The sequence below is a fragment of the Oryzias latipes genome, chromosome 15 (assembly GCF_053564925.1).
Source record: "Oryzias latipes strain Hd-rR chromosome 15, Olatipes_Hd-rR_3.1".
NCBI lineage: Eukaryota > Metazoa > Chordata > Actinopteri > Beloniformes > Adrianichthyidae > Oryzias > Oryzias latipes.
In genome coordinates this window covers 32,513,681-32,535,884 of record NC_136251.1, presented here as the reverse complement: position 1 = coordinate 32,535,884, position 22,204 = coordinate 32,513,681, and the positions used below count along the sequence as shown (strand labels likewise).

Below are 22,204 nucleotides of genomic sequence, written 5' to 3'. Positions count from 1 at the left end.
GAAAGTAGAAAATACTTTGTACTTTCAGTTTAGTTCCTGTTTACGTTTTGGCTTTTATTATTCGATATTAAATCTAAGACTTAGAGTTTTCTGTATGTCTTGGTGTTCATAACGGAATACTACAAAGATTTGATTCTGTTTCCAAAGTAAAGGAAGAACCAAAACCTCTGTGGCAGGTCTGCAACCTGAGGCCCCGGAGCCACTTTAGCCTCTTTTACCCTCTGTAGGGGCTCTCTGGCTGAAGAGAAATAAAATATTTTTTAAAGTAGTTTAACTTACATGAGTTAAGTTTATTAATGTACAGCAGAGGTATGTAAAGGTTTTACATCACGTTTCCCTCAGGATGCACGGATTTCAAACCCTAAACTAAACTTTGGTTTGAACTCTGACCTTTTGTGATCGCTCACTTCACTTGATGAGTTTAAGACGACGTAACCAGCCGTGTAAGCCAGGGTTGCTTTTAATGAACTCTACTTTTTATGTCATTTAAATGAAACTGATCTCAAATCTTCACACTTTGTGAACATTTAACACATGTCTTCATTACTGTTCTGGCCTCTGATGTTTTTAAGGTGGACCTGACTGTTGTCTGTTCCATTGAACAGGGTCTGCCTCAGATTTTCTCTCATTTGTGTCAAACATGTTTTCTGTGCCCTGAGGCCAGACTGGAAGAACGGCGGGTTCTGCTTAAGGTGGATTCGGGGGCATTGTGGTACAATAGCTGTCAGCTAAAGCAGGGCTACCTTAAAAATCCAATCCTGTCTTTCCTCGTAAATTTGCGATAAAAGTTGCTCAAAGTCCAAAGCGGGAGGAATTGTGAAGCGTGTTTCCTCGTGGACGTGGAAAACTACCGTGTTTTTAGTTCCACAGACGTAAGACTATGAAGAGAAGAAACCTCCAGCAGAAACCGTCTCCTTCCAAACCGACCAGAACCCGGAAGTCTGGCAGAACCGAGAAGCATGAACGGTGAGTTCACGGTCATCTGAACACTGACGTCACCAGCAAAGACTGCGTCACCGGCTCCTCCTTTGTGCTGTCAACGCGCTGCCATCAGAACCGAACCTTCAGCATGGAGCAGCCTAATACCTTAGAGGGCGTGGCTTTGACCACACGCTGCGGGGAATGCTGGGTAACTGAGTTCAGTAAGAAAAATAAATCTTACTGGGCAAAAAAGCGAAGGATTCAGACCCCAAACCCTTCTGAAGGTGGATTCTGATGCTCCAATGACGTCATGGAGCGGCCGTAGTGCAGCGGTAGGGCGGTCGACCCATGATCGTAATATTGCAGGTTCGATTTCCGCCTATTTGTCGAAGTGTCCTTGGGCAACACACCTTGCCTCTGGTGGGAGGTTGGCGTGAATGTGTGTGTGCATGGGTGAATGGGACTGACTGTAAAGCGCTTTGGGCCTTCGAAAGAGGGTAGAAAAGCGCTATACAAGTATACGCCAGTTACCATTTACCATCTTCTCTCCTAGATCTTGTGGGTTTAGTCCTAAACTCATGTTGAGCAGGAGCGCTTCAACCAGCTGAATTAGAGCAGAATCACGTTGCAGTCACTGGAAATCTTTTCTCAACAAGAAATGATTCATCAGCATTATGAACGGACAATGTCTCCAGACGTTGGTCCACCTCTCAAGTTCATTTGGGGGACAGTCCTGTAAGGAAATGCAGTCCTCCAGACCTCAGCAGCAGCTTCACCGCAGATTTGGAACTTGTGGAGGAACACTAGAAAAAGCAGACATAGTTTACAGATATAATCTGAACAACAACTGCTGTTCCATGATGGGGGTTCAAAATCATGATGGAGACAGGTGAAGGTTATAGAGACTGGTGGAGGTTTATAGAGACTGGTGGAGATTATAGAGACTGGTGGAGGTTTTAGAGGCTGGTGGAGGTTATAGAGACTGGTGGAGGTTTTAGAGACTGGTGGAGGTTTTAGAGACTGGTGGAGGTTTATAGAGACTGGTGGGGGTTATAAAGACTGGTGGAGGTTTTAGAGACTGGTGGAGGTTTTAGAGGCTGGTGGAAGTTATAGAGACTGGTGGAGGTTTTAGAGACTGGTGGAGGTTTATAGAGACTGGTGCAGGTTGTAGAGACTGGTGGAGGTTTATAGAGACTGGTGCAGGTTGTAGAGACTGGTGGAGGTTTATGATGGTTATAGAGACTGGTGGAGGTTTTGGAGACTGGTGGAGGTTTATGAAAGTCATAGAGACTGGTGGAGGTTATAGAGACTGGTGCAGGTTGTAGAGACTGGTGGAGGTTTATAGAGACTGGTGGAGGTTTTAGAGACTGGTGGAGGTTTTACAGACTGGTGGAGGTTTATGATGGTTATAGAGACTGGTGGAGGTTTATAGAGACTGGTGGAGGTTTATGAAGGTTATAGAGACTGGTGGAGGTTTTAGAGACTGGTGGAGGTTTATGATGGTTATAGAGACTGGTGGAGGTTTATGAAGGTTATAGAAGCTGGTGGAGGTTTATAGAGGCTGGTGGAGGTTTTGGAGACTTGTGGAGGTTTATGAAGGTCATAGAGACTGGTGGAGGTTATAGAGACTGGTGGAAGTTATAGAGACTGGTGTAGGTTTATAAAGACTGGTGGAGGTTATAGAGACTGGTGGAGCTTTTAGAGACTGGTGGAGGTTATAGAGACTGGTGGAGCTTTTAGAGACTGGTGGAGGTTATAGAGACTGGTGCAGGTTTATGATGGTTATAGAGACTGGTGGAGGTTTATAAAGACTGGTGGAGGTTTTAGAGACTGGTGGAGGTTATAGAGACTGGTGGAGGTTTTAGAGACTGGTGGAGGTTATAGAGACTGGTGGAGGTTTATGATGGTTATAGAGACTGGTGGAGGTTTATAAAGACTGGTGGAGGTTTTAGAGGCTGGTGGAGGTTATAGAGACTGGTGGAGGTTTATGATGATTATAAAGACTGGTGGAGGTTTTAGAGACTGGTGGAGGTTATAGAGACTGGTGGAGGTTTATGATGGTTATAGAGACTGGTGGAGGTTTATGAAGGTTATAGAGACTGGTGGAGGTTATAGAGACTGGTGGAGGTTTATGATGGTTATAGAGACTGGTGGAGGTTTATAAAGACTGGGGGAGGTTATAGAGACTGGTGGAGGTTTTAGAGACTGGTGGAGGTTTTAGAGACTGGTGGAGGTTTATAGAGACTGCTGGAGGTTATAAAGACTGGTGGAGGTTTTAGAGACTGGTGGAGGTTTTAGAGGCTGGTGGAGGTTATAGAGACTGGTGGAGGTTTATAGAGACTGGTGCAGGTTGTAGAGACTGGTGGAGGTTTATAGAGACTGGTGCAGGTTGTAGAGACTGGTGGAGGTTTATGATGGTTATAGAGACTGGTGGAGGTTTTAGAGACTGGTGGAGGTTTTGGAGACTGGTGGAGGTTTATGAAAGTCATAGAGACTGGTGGAGGTTATAGAGACTGGTGCAGGTTGTAGAGACTGGTGGAGGTTTATAGAGACTGGTGGAGGTTTTACAGACTGGTGGAGGTTTTACAGACTGGTGGAGGTTTATGATGGTTATAGAGACTGGTGGAGGTTTATAGAGACTGGTGGAGGTTTATGAAGGTTATAGAGACTGGTGGAGGTTTTAGAGACTGGTGGAGGTTTATGATGGTTATAGAGACTGGTGGAGGTTTATGAAGGTTATAGAAGCTGGTGGAGGTTTATAGAGGCTGGTGGAGGTTTTGGAGACTTGTGGAGGTTTATGAAGGTCATAGAGACTGGTGGAGGTTATAGAGACTGGTGGAAGTTATAGAGACTGGTGTAGGTTTATAAAGACTGGTGGAGGTTATAGAGACTGGTGGAGCTTTTAGAGACTGGTGGAGGTTATAGAGACTGGTGGAGCTTTTAGAGACTGGTGGAGGTTATAGAGACTGGTGCAGGTTTATGATGGTTATAGAGACTGGTGGAGGTTTATAAAGACTGGTGGAGGTTTTAGAGACTGGTGGAGGTTATAGAGACTGGTGGAGGTTATAGAGACTGGTGGAGGTTTTAGAGACTGGTGGAGGTTATAGAGACTGGTGGAGGTTTATGATGGTTATAGAGACTGGTGGAGGTTTATAAAGACTGGTGGAGGTTTTAGAGGCTGGTGGAGGTTATAGAGACTGGTGGAGGTTTATGATGGTTATAAAGACTGGTGGAGGTTTTAGAGACTGGTGGAGGTTATAGAGACTGGTGGAGGTTTATGATGGTTATAGAGACTGGTGGAGGTTTATGAAGGTTATAGAGACTGGTGGAGGTTATAGAGACTGGTGGAGGTTTATGATGGTTATAGAGACTGGTGGAGGTTTATAAAGACTGGTGGAGGTTTTAGAGGCTGGTGGAGGTTATAGAGACTGGTGGAGGTTTATGATGGTTATAGAGACTGGTGGAGGTTTATAAAGACTGGTGGAGGTTTTAGAGACTGGTCGAGGTTATAGAGACTGGTGGAGGTTTATGATGGTTATAGAGACTGGTGGAGGTTTATGAAGGTTATAGAGACTGGTGGAGGTTTTAGAGACTGGTGGAGGTTTTGGAGACTGGTGGAGGTTTATGAAGGTCATAGAGACTGGTGGAGGTTATAGAGACTGGTGGAGGTTATAGAGACTGGTGGAGGTTATAGAGACTGGTGGAGGTTTATGAAGGTTATAGAAGCTGGTGGAGGTTTATAGAGGCTGGTGGAGGTTTTGGAGACTGGTGGAGGTTTATGAAGGTCATAGAGACTGGTGGAGGTTATAGAGACTGGTGGAGGTTTACAAAGACTGGTGGAGGTTTTAGAGGCTGGTGGAGGTTATAGAGACTGGTGGAGGTTATAGAGACTGGTGGAGGTTATTGAGACTGGTGGAGGTTTATAAAGACTGGAGGAGCTTTTAGAGGCTGGTGGAGGTTATAGAGACTGGTGGATGTTTTAGTGACTGGTGGAGGTTATAGATACTGGTGGAGGTTTATGATGGTTATAGAGACTGGTGGAGGTTTATAGAGACTGGTGGAGGTCATCTGAACACTGACGTCACCAGCAAAGACTGCGTCACCGGCTCCTCCTTTGTGCTGTCAACGCGCTGCCATCAGAACCGAACCTTCAGCATGGAGCAGCCTAATACCTTAGAGGGCGTGGCTTTGACCACACGCTGCGGGGAATGCTGGGTAACTGAGTTCAGTAAGAAAAATAAATCTTACTGGGCAAAAAAGCGAAGGATTCAGACCCCAAACCCTTCTGAAGGTGGATTCTGATGCTCCAATGACGTCATGGAGCGGCCGTAGTGCAGCGGTAGGGCGGTCGACCCATGATCGTAATATTGCAGGTTCGATTTCCGCCTATTTGTCGAAGTGTCCTTGGGCAACACACCTTGCCTCTGGTGGGAGGTTGGCGTGAATGTGTGTGTGCATGGGTGAATGGGACTGACTGTAAAGCGCTTTGGGCCTTCGAAAGAGGGTAGAAAAGCGCTATACAAGTATACGCCAGTTACCATTTACCATCTTCTCTCCTAGATCTTGTGGGTTTAGTCCTAAACTCATGTTGAGCAGGAGCGCTTCAACCAGCTGAATTAGAGCAGAATCACGTTGCAGTCACTGGAAATCTTTTCTCAACAAGAAATGATTCATCAGCATTATGAACGGACAATGTCTCCAGACGTTGGTCCACCTCTCAAGTTCATTTGGGGGACAGTCCTGTAAGGAAATGCAGTCCTCCAGACCTCAGCAGCAGCTTCACCGCAGATTTGGAACTTGTGGAGGAACACTAGAAAAAGCAGACATAGTTTACAGATATAATCTGAACAACAACTGCTGTTCCATGATGGGGGTTCAAAATCATGATGGAGACAGGTGAAGGTTATAGAGACTGGTGGAGGTTTATAGAGACTGGTGGAGATTATAGAGACTGGTGGAGGTTTTAGAGGCTGGTGGAGGTTATAGAGACTGGTGGAGGTTTTAGAGACTGGTGGAGGTTTTAGAGACTGGTGGAGGTTTATAGAGACTGGTGGGGGTTATAAAGACTGGTGGAGGTTTTAGAGACTGGTGGAGGTTTTAGAGGCTGGTGGAGGTTATAGAGACTGGTGGAGGTTTTAGAGACTGGTGGAGGTTTATAGAGACTGGTGCAGGTTGTAGAGACTGGTGGAGGTTTATAGAGACTGGTGCAGGTTGTAGAGACTGGTGGAGGTTTATGATGGTTATAGAGACTGGTGGAGGTTTTGGAGACTGGTGGAGGTTTATGAAAGTCATAGAGACTGGTGGAGGTTATAGAGACTGGTGCAGGTTGTAGAGACTGGTGGAGGTTTATAGAGACTGGTGGAGGTTTTAGAGACTGGTGGAGGTTTTACAGACTGGTGGAGGTTTATGATGGTTATAGAGACTGGTGGAGGTTTATAGAGACTGGTGGAGGTTTATGAAGGTTATAGAGACTGGTGGAGGTTTTAGAGACTGGTGGAGGTTTATGATGGTTATAGAGACTGGTGGAGGTTTATGAAGGTTATAGAAGCTGGTGGAGGTTTATAGAGGCTGGTGGAGGTTTTGGAGACTTGTGGAGGTTTATGAAGGTCATAGAGACTGGTGGAGGTTATAGAGACTGGTGGAAGTTATAGAGACTGGTGTAGGTTTATAAAGACTGGTGGAGGTTATAGAGACTGGTGGAGCTTTTAGAGACTGGTGGAGGTTATAGAGACTGGTGGAGCTTTTAGAGACTGGTGGAGGTTATAGAGACTGGTGCAGGTTTATGATGGTTATAGAGACTGGTGGAGGTTTATAAAGACTGGTGGAGGTTTTAGAGACTGGTGGAGGTTATAGAGACTGGTGGAGGTTTTAGAGACTGGTGGAGGTTATAGAGACTGGTGGAGGTTTATGATGGTTATAGAGACTGGTGGAGGTTTATAAAGACTGGTGGAGGTTTTAGAGGCTGGTGGAGGTTATAGAGACTGGTGGAGGTTTATGATGGTTATAAAGACTGGTGGAGGTTTTAGAGACTGGTGGAGGTTATAGAGACTGGTGGAGGTTTATGATGGTTATAGAGACTGGTGGAGGTTTATGAAGGTTATAGAGACTGGTGGAGGTTATAGAGACTGGTGGAGGTTTATGATGGTTATAGAGACTGGTGGAGGTTTATAAAGACTGGTGGAGGTTATAGAGACTGGTGGAGGTTTTAGAGACTGGTGGAGGTTTTAGAGACTGGTGGAGGTTTATAGAGACTGCTGGAGGTTATAAAGACTGGTGGAGGTTTTAGAGACTGGTGGAGGTTTTAGAGGCTGGTGGAGGTTATAGAGACTGGTGGAGGTTTTAGAGACTGGTGGAGGTTTATAGAGACTGGTGCAGGTTGTAGAGACTGGTGGAGGTTTATAGAGACTGGTGCAGGTTGTAGAGACTGGTGGAGGTTTATGATGGTTATAGAGACTGGTGGAGGTTTTAGAGACTGGTGGAGGTTTTGGAGACTGGTGGAGGTTTATGAAAGTCATAGAGACTGGTGGAGGTTATAGAGACTGGTGCAGGTTGTAGAGACTGGTGGAGGTTTATAGAGACTGGTGGAGGTTTTACAGACTGGTGGAGGTTTTACAGACTGGTGGAGGTTTATGATGGTTATAGAGACTGGTGGAGGTTTATAGAGACTGGTGGAGGTTTATGAAGGTTATAGAGACTGGTGGAGGTTTTAGAGACTGGTGGAGGTTTATGATGGTTATAGAGACTGGTTGAGGTTTATGAAGGTTATAGAAGCTGGTGGAGGTTTATAGAGGCTGGTGGAGGTTTTGGAGACTTGTGGAGGTTTATGAAGGTCATAGAGACTGGTGGAGGTTATAGAGACTGGTGGAAGTTATAGAGACTGGTGTAGGTTTATAAAGACTGGTGGAGGTTATAGAGACTGGTGGAGCTTTTAGAGACTGGTGGAGGTTATAGAGACTGGTGGAGCTTTTAGAGACTGGTGGAGGTTATAGAGACTGGTGCAGGTTTATGATGGTTATAGAGACTGGTGGAGGTTTATAAAGACTGGTGGAGGTTTTAGAGACTGGTGGAGGTTATAGAGGCTGGTGGAGGTTATAGAGACTGGTGGAGGTTTTAGAGACTGGTGGAGGTTATAGAGACTGGTGGAGGTTTATGATGGTTATAGAGACTGGTGGAGGTTTATAAAGACTGGTGGAGGTTTTAGAGGCTGGTGGAGGTTATAGAGACTGGTGGAGGTTTATGATGGTTATAAAGACTGGTGGAGGTTTTAGAGACTGGTGGAGGTTATAGAGACTGGTGGAGGTTTATGATGGTTATAGAGACTGGTGGAGGTTTATGAAGGTTATAGAGACTGGTGGAGGTTATAGAGACTGGTGGAGGTTTATGATGGTTATAGAGACTGGTGGAGGTTTATAAAGACTGGTGGAGGTTTTAGAGGCTGGTGGAGGTTATAGAGACTGGTGGAGGTTTATGATGGTTATAGAGACTGGTGGAGGTTTATAAAGACTGGTGGAGGTTTTAGAGACTGGTCGAGGTTATAGAGACTGGTGGAGGTTTATGATGGTTATAGAGACTGGTGGAGGTTTATGAAGGTTATAGAGACTGGTGGAGGTTTTAGAGACTGGTGGAGGTTTTGGAGACTGGTGGAGGTTTATGAAGGTCATAGAGACTGGTGGAGGTTATAGAGACTGGTGGAGGTTATAGAGACTGGTGGAGGTTATAGAGACTGGTGGAGGTTTATGAAGGTTATAGAAGCTGGTGGAGGTTTATAGAGGCTGGTGGAGGTTTTGGAGACTGGTGGAGGTTTATGAAGGTCATAGAGACTGGTGGAGGTTATAGAGACTGGTGGAGGTTTACAAAGACTGGTGGAGGTTTTAGAGGCTGGTGGAGGTTATAGAGACTGGTGGAGGTTATAGAGACTGGTGGAGGTTATTGAGACTGGTGGAGGTTTATAAAGACTGGAGGAGCTTTTAGAGGCTGGTGGAGGTTATAGAGACTGGTGGATGTTTTAGTGACTGGTGGAGGTTATAGATACTGGTGGAGGTTTATGATGGTTATAGAGACTGGTGGAGGTTTATAGAGACTGGTGGAGGTTATAGAGACTGGTGGAGGTTTTAGAGACTGGTGGAGGTTATAGAGACTGGTGGAGGTTTATGATGGTTATAGAGACTGGTGGAGGTTTATAAAGACTGGTGGAGGTTTTAGAGGCTGGTGCAGGTTGTAGAGACTGGTGGAGGTTATAGAGACTGGTGGAGGTTTATGATGGTTATAGAGACTGGTGGAGGTTTATAAAGACTGGTGGAGGTTTTAGAGACTGGTGGAGGTTATAGAGACTGGTGGAGGTTATAGAGACTGGTGGAGGTTTATGATGGTTATAGAGACTGGTGGAGGTTTATAAAGACTGGTGGAGGTTATAGAGGCTGGTGTAGGTTTATGATGGTTATAGAGACTGGTGGAGGTTTATGAAGGTTATAGAGACTGGTGGAGGTTTTAGAGACTGGTGGAGGTTTTGGAGACTGGTGGAGGTTTATGAAGGTCATAGAGACTGGTGGAGGTTATAGAGACTGGTGGAGGTTATAGAGACTGGTGGAGGTTTATGAAGGTTATAGAAGCTGGTGGAGGTTTCTAGAGGATGGTGGAGGTTTTGGAGACTGGTGGAGGTTTATGAAGGTCATAGAGACTGGTGGAGGTTATAGAGACTGGTGGAGGTTTATAAAGACTGGTGGGGGTTTTAGATGCTGGTGGAGGTTATAGAGACTGGTGGAGGTTATAGAGACTGGTGGAGGTTTATAAAGACTGGAGGAGCTTTTAGAGGCTGGTGGAGGTTATAGAGACTGGTGGAGGTTATAGAGAATGGTGGAGGTTTATGATGGTTATAGAGACTGGTGGAGGTTTATAAAGACTGGTGGAGGTTTTAGAGACTGGTGGAGGTTATAGAGACTGGTGGAGGTTTATGATGGTTATAGAGACTGGTGGAGGTTTATAAAGACTGGTGGAGGTTTTAGAGGCTGGTGGAGGTTATAGAGACTGGTGGAGGTTTATGATGGTTATAAAGACTGGTGGAGGTTTTAGAGACTGGTGGAGGTTATAGAGACTGGTGGAGGTTTATGATGGTTATAGAGACTGGTGGAGGTTTATGAAGGTTATAGAGACTGGTGGAGGTTATAGAGACTGGTGGAGGTTTATGATGGTTATAGAGACTGGTGGAGGTTTATAAAGACTGGTGGAGGTTTTAGAGGCTGGTGGAGGTTATAGAGACTGGTGGAGGTTTATGATGGTTATAGAGACTGGTGGAGGTTTATAAAGACTGGTGGAGGTTTTAGAGACTGGTCGAGGTTATAGAGACTGGTGGAGGTTTATGATGGTTATAGAGACTGGTGGAGGTTTATGAAGGTTATAGAGACTGGTGGAGGTTTTAGAGACTGGTGGAGGTTTTGGAGACTGGTGGAGGTTTATGAAGGTCATAGAGACTGGTGGAGGTTATAGAGACTGGTGGAGGTTATAGAGACTGGTGGAGGTTATAGAGACTGGTGGAGGTTTATGAAGGTTATAGAAGCTGGTGGAGGTTTATAGAGGCTGGTGGAGGTTTTGGAGACTGGTGGAGGTTTATGAAGGTCATAGAGACTGGTGGAGGTTATAGAGACTGGTGGAGGTTTACAAAGACTGGTGGAGGTTTTAGAGGCTGGTGGAGGTTATAGAGACTGGTGGAGGTTATAGAGACTGGTGGAGGTTATTGAGACTGGTGGAGGTTTATAAAGACTGGAGGAGCTTTTAGAGGCTGGTGGAGGTTATAGAGACTGGTGGATGTTTTAGTGACTGGTGGAGGTTATAGATACTGGTGGAGGTTTATGATGGTTATAGAGACTGGTGGAGGTTTATAGAGACTGGTGGAGGTCATCTGAACACTGACGTCACCAGCAAAGACTGCGTCACCGGCTCCTCCTTTGTGCTGTCAACGCGCTGCCATCAGAACCGAACCTTCAGCATGGAGCAGCCTAATACCTTAGAGGGCGTGGCTTTGACCACACGCTGCGGGGAATGCTGGGTAACTGAGTTCAGTAAGAAAAATAAATCTTACTGGGCAAAAAAGCGAAGGATTCAGACCCCAAACCCTTCTGAAGGTGGATTCTGATGCTCCAATGACGTCATGGAGCGGCCGTAGTGCAGCGGTAGGGCGGTCGACCCATGATCGTAATATTGCAGGTTCGATTTCCGCCTATTTGTCGAAGTGTCCTTGGGCAACACACCTTGCCTCTGGTGGGAGGTTGGCGTGAATGTGTGTGTGCATGGGTGAATGGGACTGACTGTAAAGCGCTTTGGGCCTTCGAAAGAGGGTAGAAAAGCGCTATACAAGTATACGCCAGTTACCATTTACCATCTTCTCTCCTAGATCTTGTGGGTTTAGTCCTAAACTCATGTTGAGCAGGAGCGCTTCAACCAGCTGAATTAGAGCAGAATCACGTTGCAGTCACTGGAAATCTTTTCTCAACAAGAAATGATTCATCAGCATTATGAACGGACAATGTCTCCAGACGTTGGTCCACCTCTCAAGTTCATTTGGGGGACAGTCCTGTAAGGAAATGCAGTCCTCCAGACCTCAGCAGCAGCTTCACCGCAGATTTGGAACTTGTGGAGGAACACTAGAAAAAGCAGACATAGTTTACAGATATAATCTGAACAACAACTGCTGTTCCATGATGGGGGTTCAAAATCATGATGGAGACAGGTGAAGGTTATAGAGACTGGTGGAGGTTTATAGAGACTGGTGGAGATTATAGAGACTGGTGGAGGTTTTAGAGGCTGGTGGAGGTTATAGAGACTGGTGGAGGTTTTAGAGACTGGTGGAGGTTTTAGAGACTGGTGGAGGTTTATAGAGACTGGTGGGGGTTATAAAGACTGGTGGAGGTTTTAGAGACTGGTGGAGGTTTTAGAGGCTGGTGGAGGTTATAGAGACTGGTGGAGGTTTTAGAGACTGGTGGAGGTTTATAGAGACTGGTGCAGGTTGTAGAGACTGGTGGAGGTTTATAGAGACTGGTGCAGGTTGTAGAGACTGGTGGAGGTTTATGATGGTTATAGAGACTGGTGGAGGTTTTGGAGACTGGTGGAGGTTTATGAAAGTCATAGAGACTGGTGGAGGTTATAGAGACTGGTGCAGGTTGTAGAGACTGGTGGAGGTTTATAGAGACTGGTGGAGGTTTTAGAGACTGGTGGAGGTTTTACAGACTGGTGGAGGTTTATGATGGTTATAGAGACTGGTGGAGGTTTATAGAGACTGGTGGAGGTTTATGAAGGTTATAGAGACTGGTGGAGGTTTTAGAGACTGGTGGAGGTTTATGATGGTTATAGAGACTGGTGGAGGTTTATGAAGGTTATAGAAGCTGGTGGAGGTTTATAGAGGCTGGTGGAGGTTTTGGAGACTTGTGGAGGTTTATGAAGGTCATAGAGACTGGTGGAGGTTATAGAGACTGGTGGAAGTTATAGAGACTGGTGTAGGTTTATAAAGACTGGTGGAGGTTATAGAGACTGGTGGAGCTTTTAGAGACTGGTGGAGGTTATAGAGACTGGTGGAGCTTTTAGAGACTGGTGGAGGTTATAGAGACTGGTGCAGGTTTATGATGGTTATAGAGACTGGTGGAGGTTTATAAAGACTGGTGGAGGTTTTAGAGACTGGTGGAGGTTATAGAGACTGGTGGAGGTTTTAGAGACTGGTGGAGGTTATAGAGACTGGTGGAGGTTTATGATGGTTATAGAGACTGGTGGAGGTTTATAAAGACTGGTGGAGGTTTTAGAGGCTGGTGGAGGTTATAGAGACTGGTGGAGGTTTATGATGGTTATAAAGACTGGTGGAGGTTTTAGAGACTGGTGGAGGTTATAGAGACTGGTGGAGGTTTATGATGGTTATAGAGACTGGTGGAGGTTTATGAAGGTTATAGAGACTGGTGGAGGTTATAGAGACTGGTGGAGGTTTATGATGGTTATAGAGACTGGTGGAGGTTTATAAAGACTGGTGGAGGTTATAGAGACTGGTGGAGGTTTTAGAGACTGGTGGAGGTTTTAGAGACTGGTGGAGGTTTATAGAGACTGCTGGAGGTTATAAAGACTGGTGGAGGTTTTAGAGACTGGTGGAGGTTTTAGAGGCTGGTGGAGGTTATAGAGACTGGTGGAGGTTTTAGAGACTGGTGGAGGTTTATAGAGACTGGTGCAGGTTGTAGAGACTGGTGGAGGTTTATAGAGACTGGTGCAGGTTGTAGAGACTGGTGGAGGTTTATGATGGTTATAGAGACTGGTGGAGGTTTTAGAGACTGGTGGAGGTTTTGGAGACTGGTGGAGGTTTATGAAAGTCATAGAGACTGGTGGAGGTTATAGAGACTGGTGCAGGTTGTAGAGACTGGTGGAGGTTTATAGAGACTGGTGGAGGTTTTACAGACTGGTGGAGGTTTTACAGACTGGTGGAGGTTTATGATGGTTATAGAGACTGGTGGAGGTTTATAGAGACTGGTGGAGGTTTATGAAGGTTATAGAGACTGGTGGAGGTTTTAGAGACTGGTGGAGGTTTATGATGGTTATAGAGACTGGTGGAGGTTTATGAAGGTTATAGAAGCTGGTGGAGGTTTATAGAGGCTGGTGGAGGTTTTGGAGACTTGTGGAGGTTTATGAAGGTCATAGAGACTGGTGGAGGTTATAGAGACTGGTGGAAGTTATAGAGACTGGTGTAGGTTTATAAAGACTGGTGGAGGTTATAGAGACTGGTGGAGCTTTTAGAGACTGGTGGAGGTTATAGAGACTGGTGGAGCTTTTAGAGACTGGTGGAGGTTATAGAGACTGGTGCAGGTTTATGATGGTTATAGAGACTGGTGGAGGTTTATAAAGACTGGTGGAGGTTTTAGAGACTGGTGGAGGTTATAGAGACTGGTGGAGGTTATAGAGACTGGTGGAGGTTTTAGAGACTGGTGGAGGTTATAGAGACTGGTGGAGGTTTATGATGGTTATAGAGACTGGTGGAGGTTTATAAAGACTGGTGGAGGTTTTAGAGGCTGGTGGAGGTTATAGAGACTGGTGGAGGTTTATGATGGTTATAAAGACTGGTGGAGGTTTTAGAGACTGGTGGAGGTTATAGAGACTGGTGGAGGTTTATGATGGTTATAGAGACTGGTGGAGGTTTATGAAGGTTATAGAGACTGGTGGAGGTTATAGAGACTGGTGGAGGTTTATGATGGTTATAGAGACTGGTGGAGGTTTATAAAGACTGGTGGAGGTTTTAGAGGCTGGTGGAGGTTATAGAGACTGGTGGAGGTTTATGATGGTTATAGAGACTGGTGGAGGTTTATGAAGGTTATAGAGACTGGTGGAGGTTTTAGAGACTGGTGGAGGTTTTGGAGACTGGTGGAGGTTTATGAAGGTCATAGAGACTGGTGGAGGTTATAGAGACTGGTGGAGGTTATAGAGACTGGTGGAGGTTATAGAGACTGGTGGAGGTTTATGAAGGTTATAGAAGCTGGTGGAGGTTTATAGAGGCTGGTGGAGGTTTTGGAGACTGGTGGAGGTTTATGAAGGTCATAGAGACTGGTGGAGGTTATAGAGACTGGTGGAGGTTTACAAAGACTGGTGGAGGTTTTAGAGGCTGGTGGAGGTTATAGAGACTGGTGGAGGTTATAGAGACTGGTGGAGGTTATTGAGACTGGTGGAGGTTTATAAAGACTGGAGGAGCTTTTAGAGGCTGGTGGAGGTTATAGAGACTGGTGGATGTTTTAGTGACTGGTGGAGGTTATAGATACTGGTGGAGGTTTATGATGGTTATAGAGACTGGTGGAGGTTTATAGAGACTGGTGGAGGTTATAGAGACTGGTGGAGGTTTTAGAGACTGGTGGAGGTTATAGAGACTGGTGGAGGTTTATGATGGTTATAGAGACTGGTGGAGGTTTATAAAGACTGGTGGAGGTTTTAGAGGCTGGTGCAGGTTGTAGAGACTGGTGGAGGTTATAGAGACTGGTGGAGGTTTATGATGGTTATAGAGACTGGTGGAGGTTTATAAAGACTGGTGGAGGTTTTAGAGACTGGTGGAGGTTATAGAGACTGGTGGAGGTTATAGAGACTGGTGGAGGTTTATGATGGTTATAGAGACTGGTGGAGGTTTATAAAGACTGGTGGAGGTTTATGATGGTTATAGAGACTGGTGGAGGTTTATAAAGACTGGTGGAGGTTTTAGAGACTGGTGGAGGTTATAGAGACTGGTGGAGGTTATAGAGGCTGGTGTAGGTTTATGATGGTTATAGAGACTGGTGGAGGTTTATGAAGGTTATAGAGACTGGTGGAGGTTTTAGAGACTGGTGGAGGTTTTGGAGACTGGTGGAGGTTTATGAAGGTCATAGAGACTGGTGGAGGTTATAGAGACTGGTGGAGGTTATAGAGACTGGTGGAGGTTTATGAAGGTTATAGAAGCTGGTGGAGGTTTCTAGAGGATGGTGGAGGTTTTGGAGACTGGTGGAGGTTTATGAAGGTCATAGAGACTGGTGGAGGTTATAGAGACTGGTGGAGGTTTATAAAGACTGGTGGGGGTTTTAGATGCTGGTGGAGGTTATAGAGACTGGTGGAGGTTATAGAGACTGGTGGAGGTTTATAAAGACTGGAGGAGCTTTTAGAGGCTGGTGGAGGTTATAGAGACTGGTGGAGGTTATAGAGAATGGTGGAGGTTTATGATGGTTATAGAGACTGGTGGAGGTTTATAAAGACTGGTGGAGGTTTTAGAGACTGGTGGAGGTTATAGAGACTGGTGTAGGTTTATGATGGTTATAGAGACTGTTGGAGGTTTATAAAGACTGGTGGAGGTTTTAGAGACTGGTGGAGGTTATAGAGACTGGTGTAGGTTTATGATGGTTATAGAGACTGGTGGAGGTTTTAGAGACTGGTGGAGGTTATAGAGACTGTTGGAGGTTTATAGATACTGGTGGAGGTTATAGAGACTGGTGGAGGTTTATAAAGACTGGTGGAGGTTTTAGAGACTGGTGGAGGTTATAGAGACTGGTGGAGGTTATAGAGACTGGTGGAGGTTTATGATGGTTATAGAGACTGGTGGAGGTTTATAAAGACTGGTGGAGGTTTTAGAGGCTGTTGGAGGTTATAGAGACTGGTGGAGGTTATAGAGAATGGTGGAGGTTTATGATGGTTATAGAGACTGGTGGAGGTTTATAAAGACTGGTGGAGGTTTTAGAGACTGGTGGAGGTTATAGAGACTGGTGTAGGTTTATGATGGTTATAGAGACTGGTGGAGGTTTATGAAGGTTATAGAAGCTGGTGGAGGTTATAGAGACTGGTGGAGGTTTATAAAGACTGGTGGAGGTTTTAGAGGCTGGTGGAGGTTATAGAGACTGGTGGAGGTTTATAAAGACTGGAGGAGCTTTTAGAGACTGGCGGAGCTTTTAGAGACTGGTGGAGGTTACAGAGACTGGTGGAGCTTTTAGAGACTGGTGGAGGTTATAGAAGCTGGTGGAGGTTTATAGAGACTGGTGGAGGTTTTGGAGACTGGTGGAGGTTTATGAAGGTCATAGAGACAGGTGGAGGTTATAGAGACTGGTGGAGGTTATAGAGACTGGTGGAGGTTTATAAAGACTGTTGGAGGTTTTAGAGGCTGGTGGAGGTTTATGGTGTTGCATCATATGGTTTCTGTTCAATTCAATTTTATTTATATAGTATAATATTACAAAAGTAGTGATTCCAGTGGGTTTCATACTGGTCATTGTATAAGAACATGAAATCAGTTATAGGATTCAATAGGTCATGGCTGAACTAAACTAAACAGGCTAAGCTAAACTACTAAATTACGAGGAATGACAGGATTGGAGTTGTTAAGGTAGTACTGCTTTAGCTGACAGCTATTTTAGCACAGTGCCCCTGAATCCACATTAAGAACTCACCGTTCTTTCAGTTTGGCCTTTGTGCACTGAAAACATTTCGACACAAATGACTTAACTAAACAGACTTGACTACACTGGGCATCCCTGCCCTTAGACCCTCCTGGTTAAGGAAAAACTCCTAAAAAAACAGATTCCAGGAAAAAAAGAAGAAACCTCAGGGGTGTCCACGAGAAGGAGGGATCCTCCCCCAGGACGGACATCACTGAGGCCCAAAGGGCCTTACAGTCACAACTTCCATTCACAGACACCTATATACACGCACACATCCTCTAGCCTTTAGTCCAAACCATCTGTCGTACACAGGACTTTGGGCATCTGTGCCTTGCCCAAGGACACTTTGAAGCACAGGCTGGCAGATCAGGAACCAAACCTGTGACTTTCCATTCACAGATCGACCACTGTACCTCTGTGTCAAGGCGACCCCATTAAGGCGTATTTAGCATGTTTTAAGGTAGGCGATAAAAAGAAGCTTCTGTGATGACCTCAGCAGGGTGTGGGCGGAGCTTCAGCTGGAGGAGGCGAGTAAGATGTTCTTTCTAGCATGAGAGGTGGAACATGAGTTCCTTGTCTTCAGGAGCAGTTTGGTTGATTTTAAACTGAAGAGGAGAATATTAATGTGTAAAATACATAAGATGGGAGAGAAAACTGTGCACAGAGATCAAACACTCTTTAAAACGACAAAAGCAGTTTCTGATGATCCCACCTCCAGGTAGATTTCCTGTGTTTGGGATTTTATTCCAACTTTCTGTGAACAAAGCTGCACAAAAGGAGACTAGAACAACAGGGAAGCTGAGCGGGAAAGAAAACAGCCGAAGAGGTGAGATGGAGGTGTCAAGTAGACTTTGAAAGCAGCAAAAAGTAATTTACAGTTTGGATTGAAACTCGTCGGCAGAAGAAGTGCAGAGAGGAAAGGTGCAAACATGCGACAGCAGAGTTCACGAGGAGACAGACGCACAAACGGCTGAGGTTAACAACCCAGATGCTTTGGCTGCTTTTCTTACAAGATGGGAGTCCTTATAAAACATTTGGAATCAGTCAAAATTCAAGTTTAAATGCAAAATGTTAACATTTGATATATGGAAACGATTCATATCAAAAGTTGCTTCATCAGAAATGATAAAAACTCATGCAAAGAAAAAAGTCTAATTAAAGGCTTTCATCGTTTGATTTTATTTACTTCCTTTCTTTAACTCAAGTATGTCATTTAATTAAAACATGAATTTTGCTTGTAAATGTCAAAATATATGACTACGCCTTGGTTCCTTTCAGAATAAAAGACCTGAACCTCTCACCCATCCAGTCCCTGCATCCAGTCTCCTAAACTTAAGACTGACTGATTAGTGTTAATTGGTGGGGGTGGGGGGTTATTGTCCAGTAATTGGCTGCGGTCTGGAAAACATGGTTCCTCCACCTCCAGGGGATTGACTGAGTCCAGCGACTGCCTGCATCTTGATTACACCGTGCAGTTCTTCGGCATGTCTCCTCACCGCTGCTGCATCTCTGCCGGAGGGATGGATGCCGGTTTGTATTTGCAGCACGGCCTCTTGAATGAATTACAGAGGATTTTTGGGAGATTTCTATCTGTGGTTTTTCACTTGATGTGTCTTACGTCACCGATGTGTTTAGATTCTCTGAAGCTGCAGGCAGAGAAAATCGTTTGATTGCTGATGTTGGTTTGGGTCGTCACTCTTGTTGAAAGTGTGAGGTGGGTGAAAGATGGTCAATTTGTTAATGAAAACAGTTTTTTTTCTGCCACAGAAAAAGCTGTTTGGTTTCCATGTCAGCTCTAGATCCTGAAGGAGATAATGAAAAGAAGCATCTGAGATGCTATAGATGGGATAAAAGGCCAAGAAGGTTTTTCTGTGGAATGTTCAGCATCACTGCAGGAAGCAGCGTAGAGGTGATGCTGGGGACACGAACAAATGCTTCAGCTTCTCTAAAATATAAATATCTGGACTCTCTTTCAATTAAATAAACATTTGTTCATGTTAGTAAAAAAGCAAACAAAAAGCTAAAGCAGTGCTGCAATATAGACACACTAGACATACTCCCCAGAAGTTCTGACCTTCTGCCCCGCCTTTGAGCAAAGCAGCTCCTCGGCAGGACTGTGCTGCCTCTGCTCTGCTCCATGAACAGATTTCAGGAAATGATGCTTTTCATTTCTGTGTGTCTCCATCTGATATCAGGCTCCAGCCGTGGATCAAGTGGGGGTTACTGGCTGCCTTTGTTGTCGTCATTGTGATTCCTGTCACACTGGTAGTGATGCCGGAAATACTTCAGCAGTTTGTGTACAAGTACAGACGTAAGGACTGTCAGTTTGGGGGAAGACATGTCCGTTGTTGGTTGAAGTCCAGACTAAAGCCGGGTTTTGCTCTTGTGCAGTCAGAGTGCCGTTCTTTGTGGACCTAAGCCGGCCTGCTGACTTCTCCCTTAATCACACCATCAACATGTATCTGACCACAGAGGAAGGAATTTCCCTTGGTGTGTGGTGCGTATTTGTTCATTACTCCCTAAAGTAACATGGAATGTTAGTGCATTGTGAGCTGTTTTTATTTAATTTATTTGTTTATTTGACAGGGACATTGCACATTAAAAAGCATTTCTGCCAATGCACCAGAGTTAGCTACAAAGCTATTTTTCATCTGTTGTCCCTGGACTGACGGTAACATTTTGATTAAGGCACACTGTCCCTGCACATCGCTTGGGAGAGGCTCAAGGGAAGGACCTTGCTTGGTACCAGAACTCTTTAAGGGATGGAAGTCCAGTTTTTATATATTTTCATGGAAACACAGGCACGAGGTATTAGAAACACATTTTTTAAAGAATTCGAAAAGATGATGTTAATGTTTATTTTTACAATAAGGTCTTTTTTTCTTCCTGTTTGCTCATCATCTCCACAGAGCAGCTGTACACCGAGTGGGCGTGGCTAAAGTGAGCTTTCATCAGAACTTGTTTTTGAAGAAGGGACATGCAAGTATTTGTACATGACTGACAGCTATGATGTGTCTGCAGTTACTGAGTGCGCTTGGCTACCATGTGCTGGTCCCTGACTACAGAGGTGAGTCCACAGGGAGATTCACGCTGTGACTGGTCCCCGTGGACTCATGAACGGCTCCGTCACTAAAACTGTTTGCAGCTGCATGATCCCTGCAGACCAGAGTAGTTCTGGTTGATTGCTTTGGTTGCTTCAAGTGGGGGAAAAGAAGAAATCAATTACTGCCACCTTGTGGTGGTGCAAGGTAAATCTCCTGACACGAGGCTTTCTGGCAGGTTTTGGAGATTCCACGGGAGAGCCAACAGAGTCCGGTCTGACCACGGATGCCACCTACTTGTACAACTGGGTCAAAGCACGCAGTGGAGACAGCCTTGTTGTGATCTGGGGTCACTCTCTTGGCACTGGGTCAGTTAAAGACTCTTCATCATTCTTCATCAAACATTTTCTCCTTTTCAATTTCTTCTCTTCCATTTCTGCCCACTGAGAGGACTATAATAAAACTCAGTTAATTTAGAGAAGTAGACTATTTTCCAGAAAAGCTTGAAGCTCGGCTGCTTTGCTCTGACATCAAAAACAAAGACGACCAAATCTAAAACCATGTTGAGACCAAAGCTCGAGCCTTTCTGTGGAAATAATTGAAGTTGATTCAGCCACTAAATGACAAGCTTTTCCAAATCTTATCTGCAGGTCAAATAGTGGAGGCTTTTACAGCTGAAATGAGTGACTCTTATGACTGGAATGAGCCAACGGTTACACATCTGCTCTGTCATTCAGGAAGTGAAGATTCCTGTTGTTATTTTGCAGGGTGACCACCAACACTGCAGTCAAACTATTGGATCAAGGTGGGTTTTAGCCGTAATGTCACAGATGCTGGAGGACAGCAGTCCAGCCTGTGGGTATGGAACCTGCTTGCCGTTTCAGGTGTGGTCTTTGATGGCGTGATCCTGGAAGGAGCGTTCAACAGCCAGCGACAGCAGATCCCATATGATCCCTTCACCTGGGTACAGCAGAGCAGCACTGTGGTTGTTTTTTTAGCTGCTTCTGTATCATTCTTGACTTTGTTTTTCTGCTTTTCAAGTATTACTGCAGATTACCAAGTTTGGAAAGCCTCTGTTACTTGTTTGCGAAGCCACTAGCAAAAGATACCATCATGTTCCCCTCTGAACAAAAGTGAGTTCATGCGGTTCTTCTGTATTCTTAAAGTTTGCAATGATCGATGCAAACAGAACTATATCTTCTTTCTGCAGTTTGAAGAAAATGAAGAGCCCAATACTTTTCCTTCATTCAGAGGACGACCATTTAGTTCCCATAGAAATCGCCCGTCAGGTAAAGCTGATTCAATCAGGTTAAATAAAACACAGTTGTGTGTTTGTAGTGGCTGTGATTGTATCTGATGTGTTTTATTCCAGACGTATGAAGTGGCTGCGAATGCGCAGAGTTCCAACCGAGTCAGGCTGGTGACCTTTGACGGTTCTCTGGGATATCTGCACAACGGCCTATACAGAGACCCCAAACTGCCAGGCATCATAAAGTGAGGGAAAGACCTTCATTTATGCTGCTGAATATGTCTTTGGATGTAAATATGTGTTTGTTTTCCACCACAGGGAGTTTGTTCAGTCTTTATAAAGTTGGACAAAAGCGACTGAAGAAGGAAAAGTCCAGACTGCCGACTGACATCGTCTGATCGAACGCTGCGCTCTTATGCTGCATTTTTCCATAATGTTTTGAATGGATTATTTTTAATTGCTATTTTGTAATAATTACCACTGCTGGTGACTGGATCTTATTGGGTTGTAAAGCCACAATTGTAAGGAAATAACATTTCTAGAATCATTGAAGCACATCAGATAAATGTGTTTTCTCCGTCTGCATTTTAATGGGAGAAGTTCATTCTACTGCTACTAGAACACAGTTTATGTGAAAAAGAATAGAAAATGATTTTTAAAACGGAATTTTCTAAACAGGGAAATTTAAAAAATGTAGGAAATATTCTTTCCAGATTTCATTTTACCTTCAGGAAACCTGGAAAGCTTCGTTTAAAGTTGTTTCAGCATAAAATCATCTTCTGATTTGTTTGAGAGGAAGGAAGCAGAACTGTCACACAATGCATTTCATCTTTAAGGAACTGAATTAATACATACAAACTCTGATGTTCTGATCATATTAAATGTGAATACAGATGAAGGGAATCAAGTGTTTTTTTTCACTGACATTTGTTTAAACAGGATTTGAAATCCACAAAGGCCCGTTTGATGTTTATGGGATTGTAGCTGTAAAATTCAGTTTAAATGACTCTTTGCAAAAGTAAGAGCGTAAAAGAAGATCTACTTTGTGAGCAGCTCTTTGTTTTTTTAGCAGTTTCTTTTCTGTATTCTTGGAT

The 22,204-nt window shown here is 44.6% G+C and overlaps 1 protein-coding gene across 3 annotated transcripts; it reads left to right on the top strand.

The window, feature by feature from the left end:
- The first annotated feature begins 769 nt into the window (after nucleotides 1–769).
- On the top strand, nucleotides 770–22,013 carry si:ch211-117n7.7 (Monoacylglycerol lipase ABHD12-like). 3 transcript variants are annotated; one of them, XM_011484797.4, is made up of 14 exons: nucleotides 18,243–18,350; nucleotides 18,456–18,534; nucleotides 19,016–19,131; nucleotides 19,212–19,317; nucleotides 19,509–19,628; nucleotides 19,730–19,760; nucleotides 19,842–19,887; nucleotides 20,100–20,229; nucleotides 20,629–20,666; nucleotides 20,746–20,825; nucleotides 20,903–20,994; nucleotides 21,072–21,150; nucleotides 21,234–21,355; nucleotides 21,429–22,013. In XM_011484797.4, exons 2-14 carry the CDS (start codon nucleotides 18,497–18,499, stop codon nucleotides 21,448–21,450), a joined length of 1,020 nt encoding a protein of 339 aa, XP_011483099.1. In that variant the 5' UTR covers nucleotides 18,243–18,350; nucleotides 18,456–18,496; the 3' UTR covers nucleotides 21,451–22,013. The 3 variants fall into 3 exon arrangements, with proteins under 3 accessions (XP_004077570.1, XP_078787995.1, XP_011483099.1); XM_004077522.5 differs by lacking the exons at nucleotides 18,243–18,350; nucleotides 18,456–18,534 and adding an exon at nucleotides 770–966; XM_078931869.1 differs by lacking the exons at nucleotides 18,243–18,350; nucleotides 18,456–18,534 and adding an exon at nucleotides 10,970–11,121.
- Nucleotides 22,014–22,204: the final 191 nt, after the last annotated feature.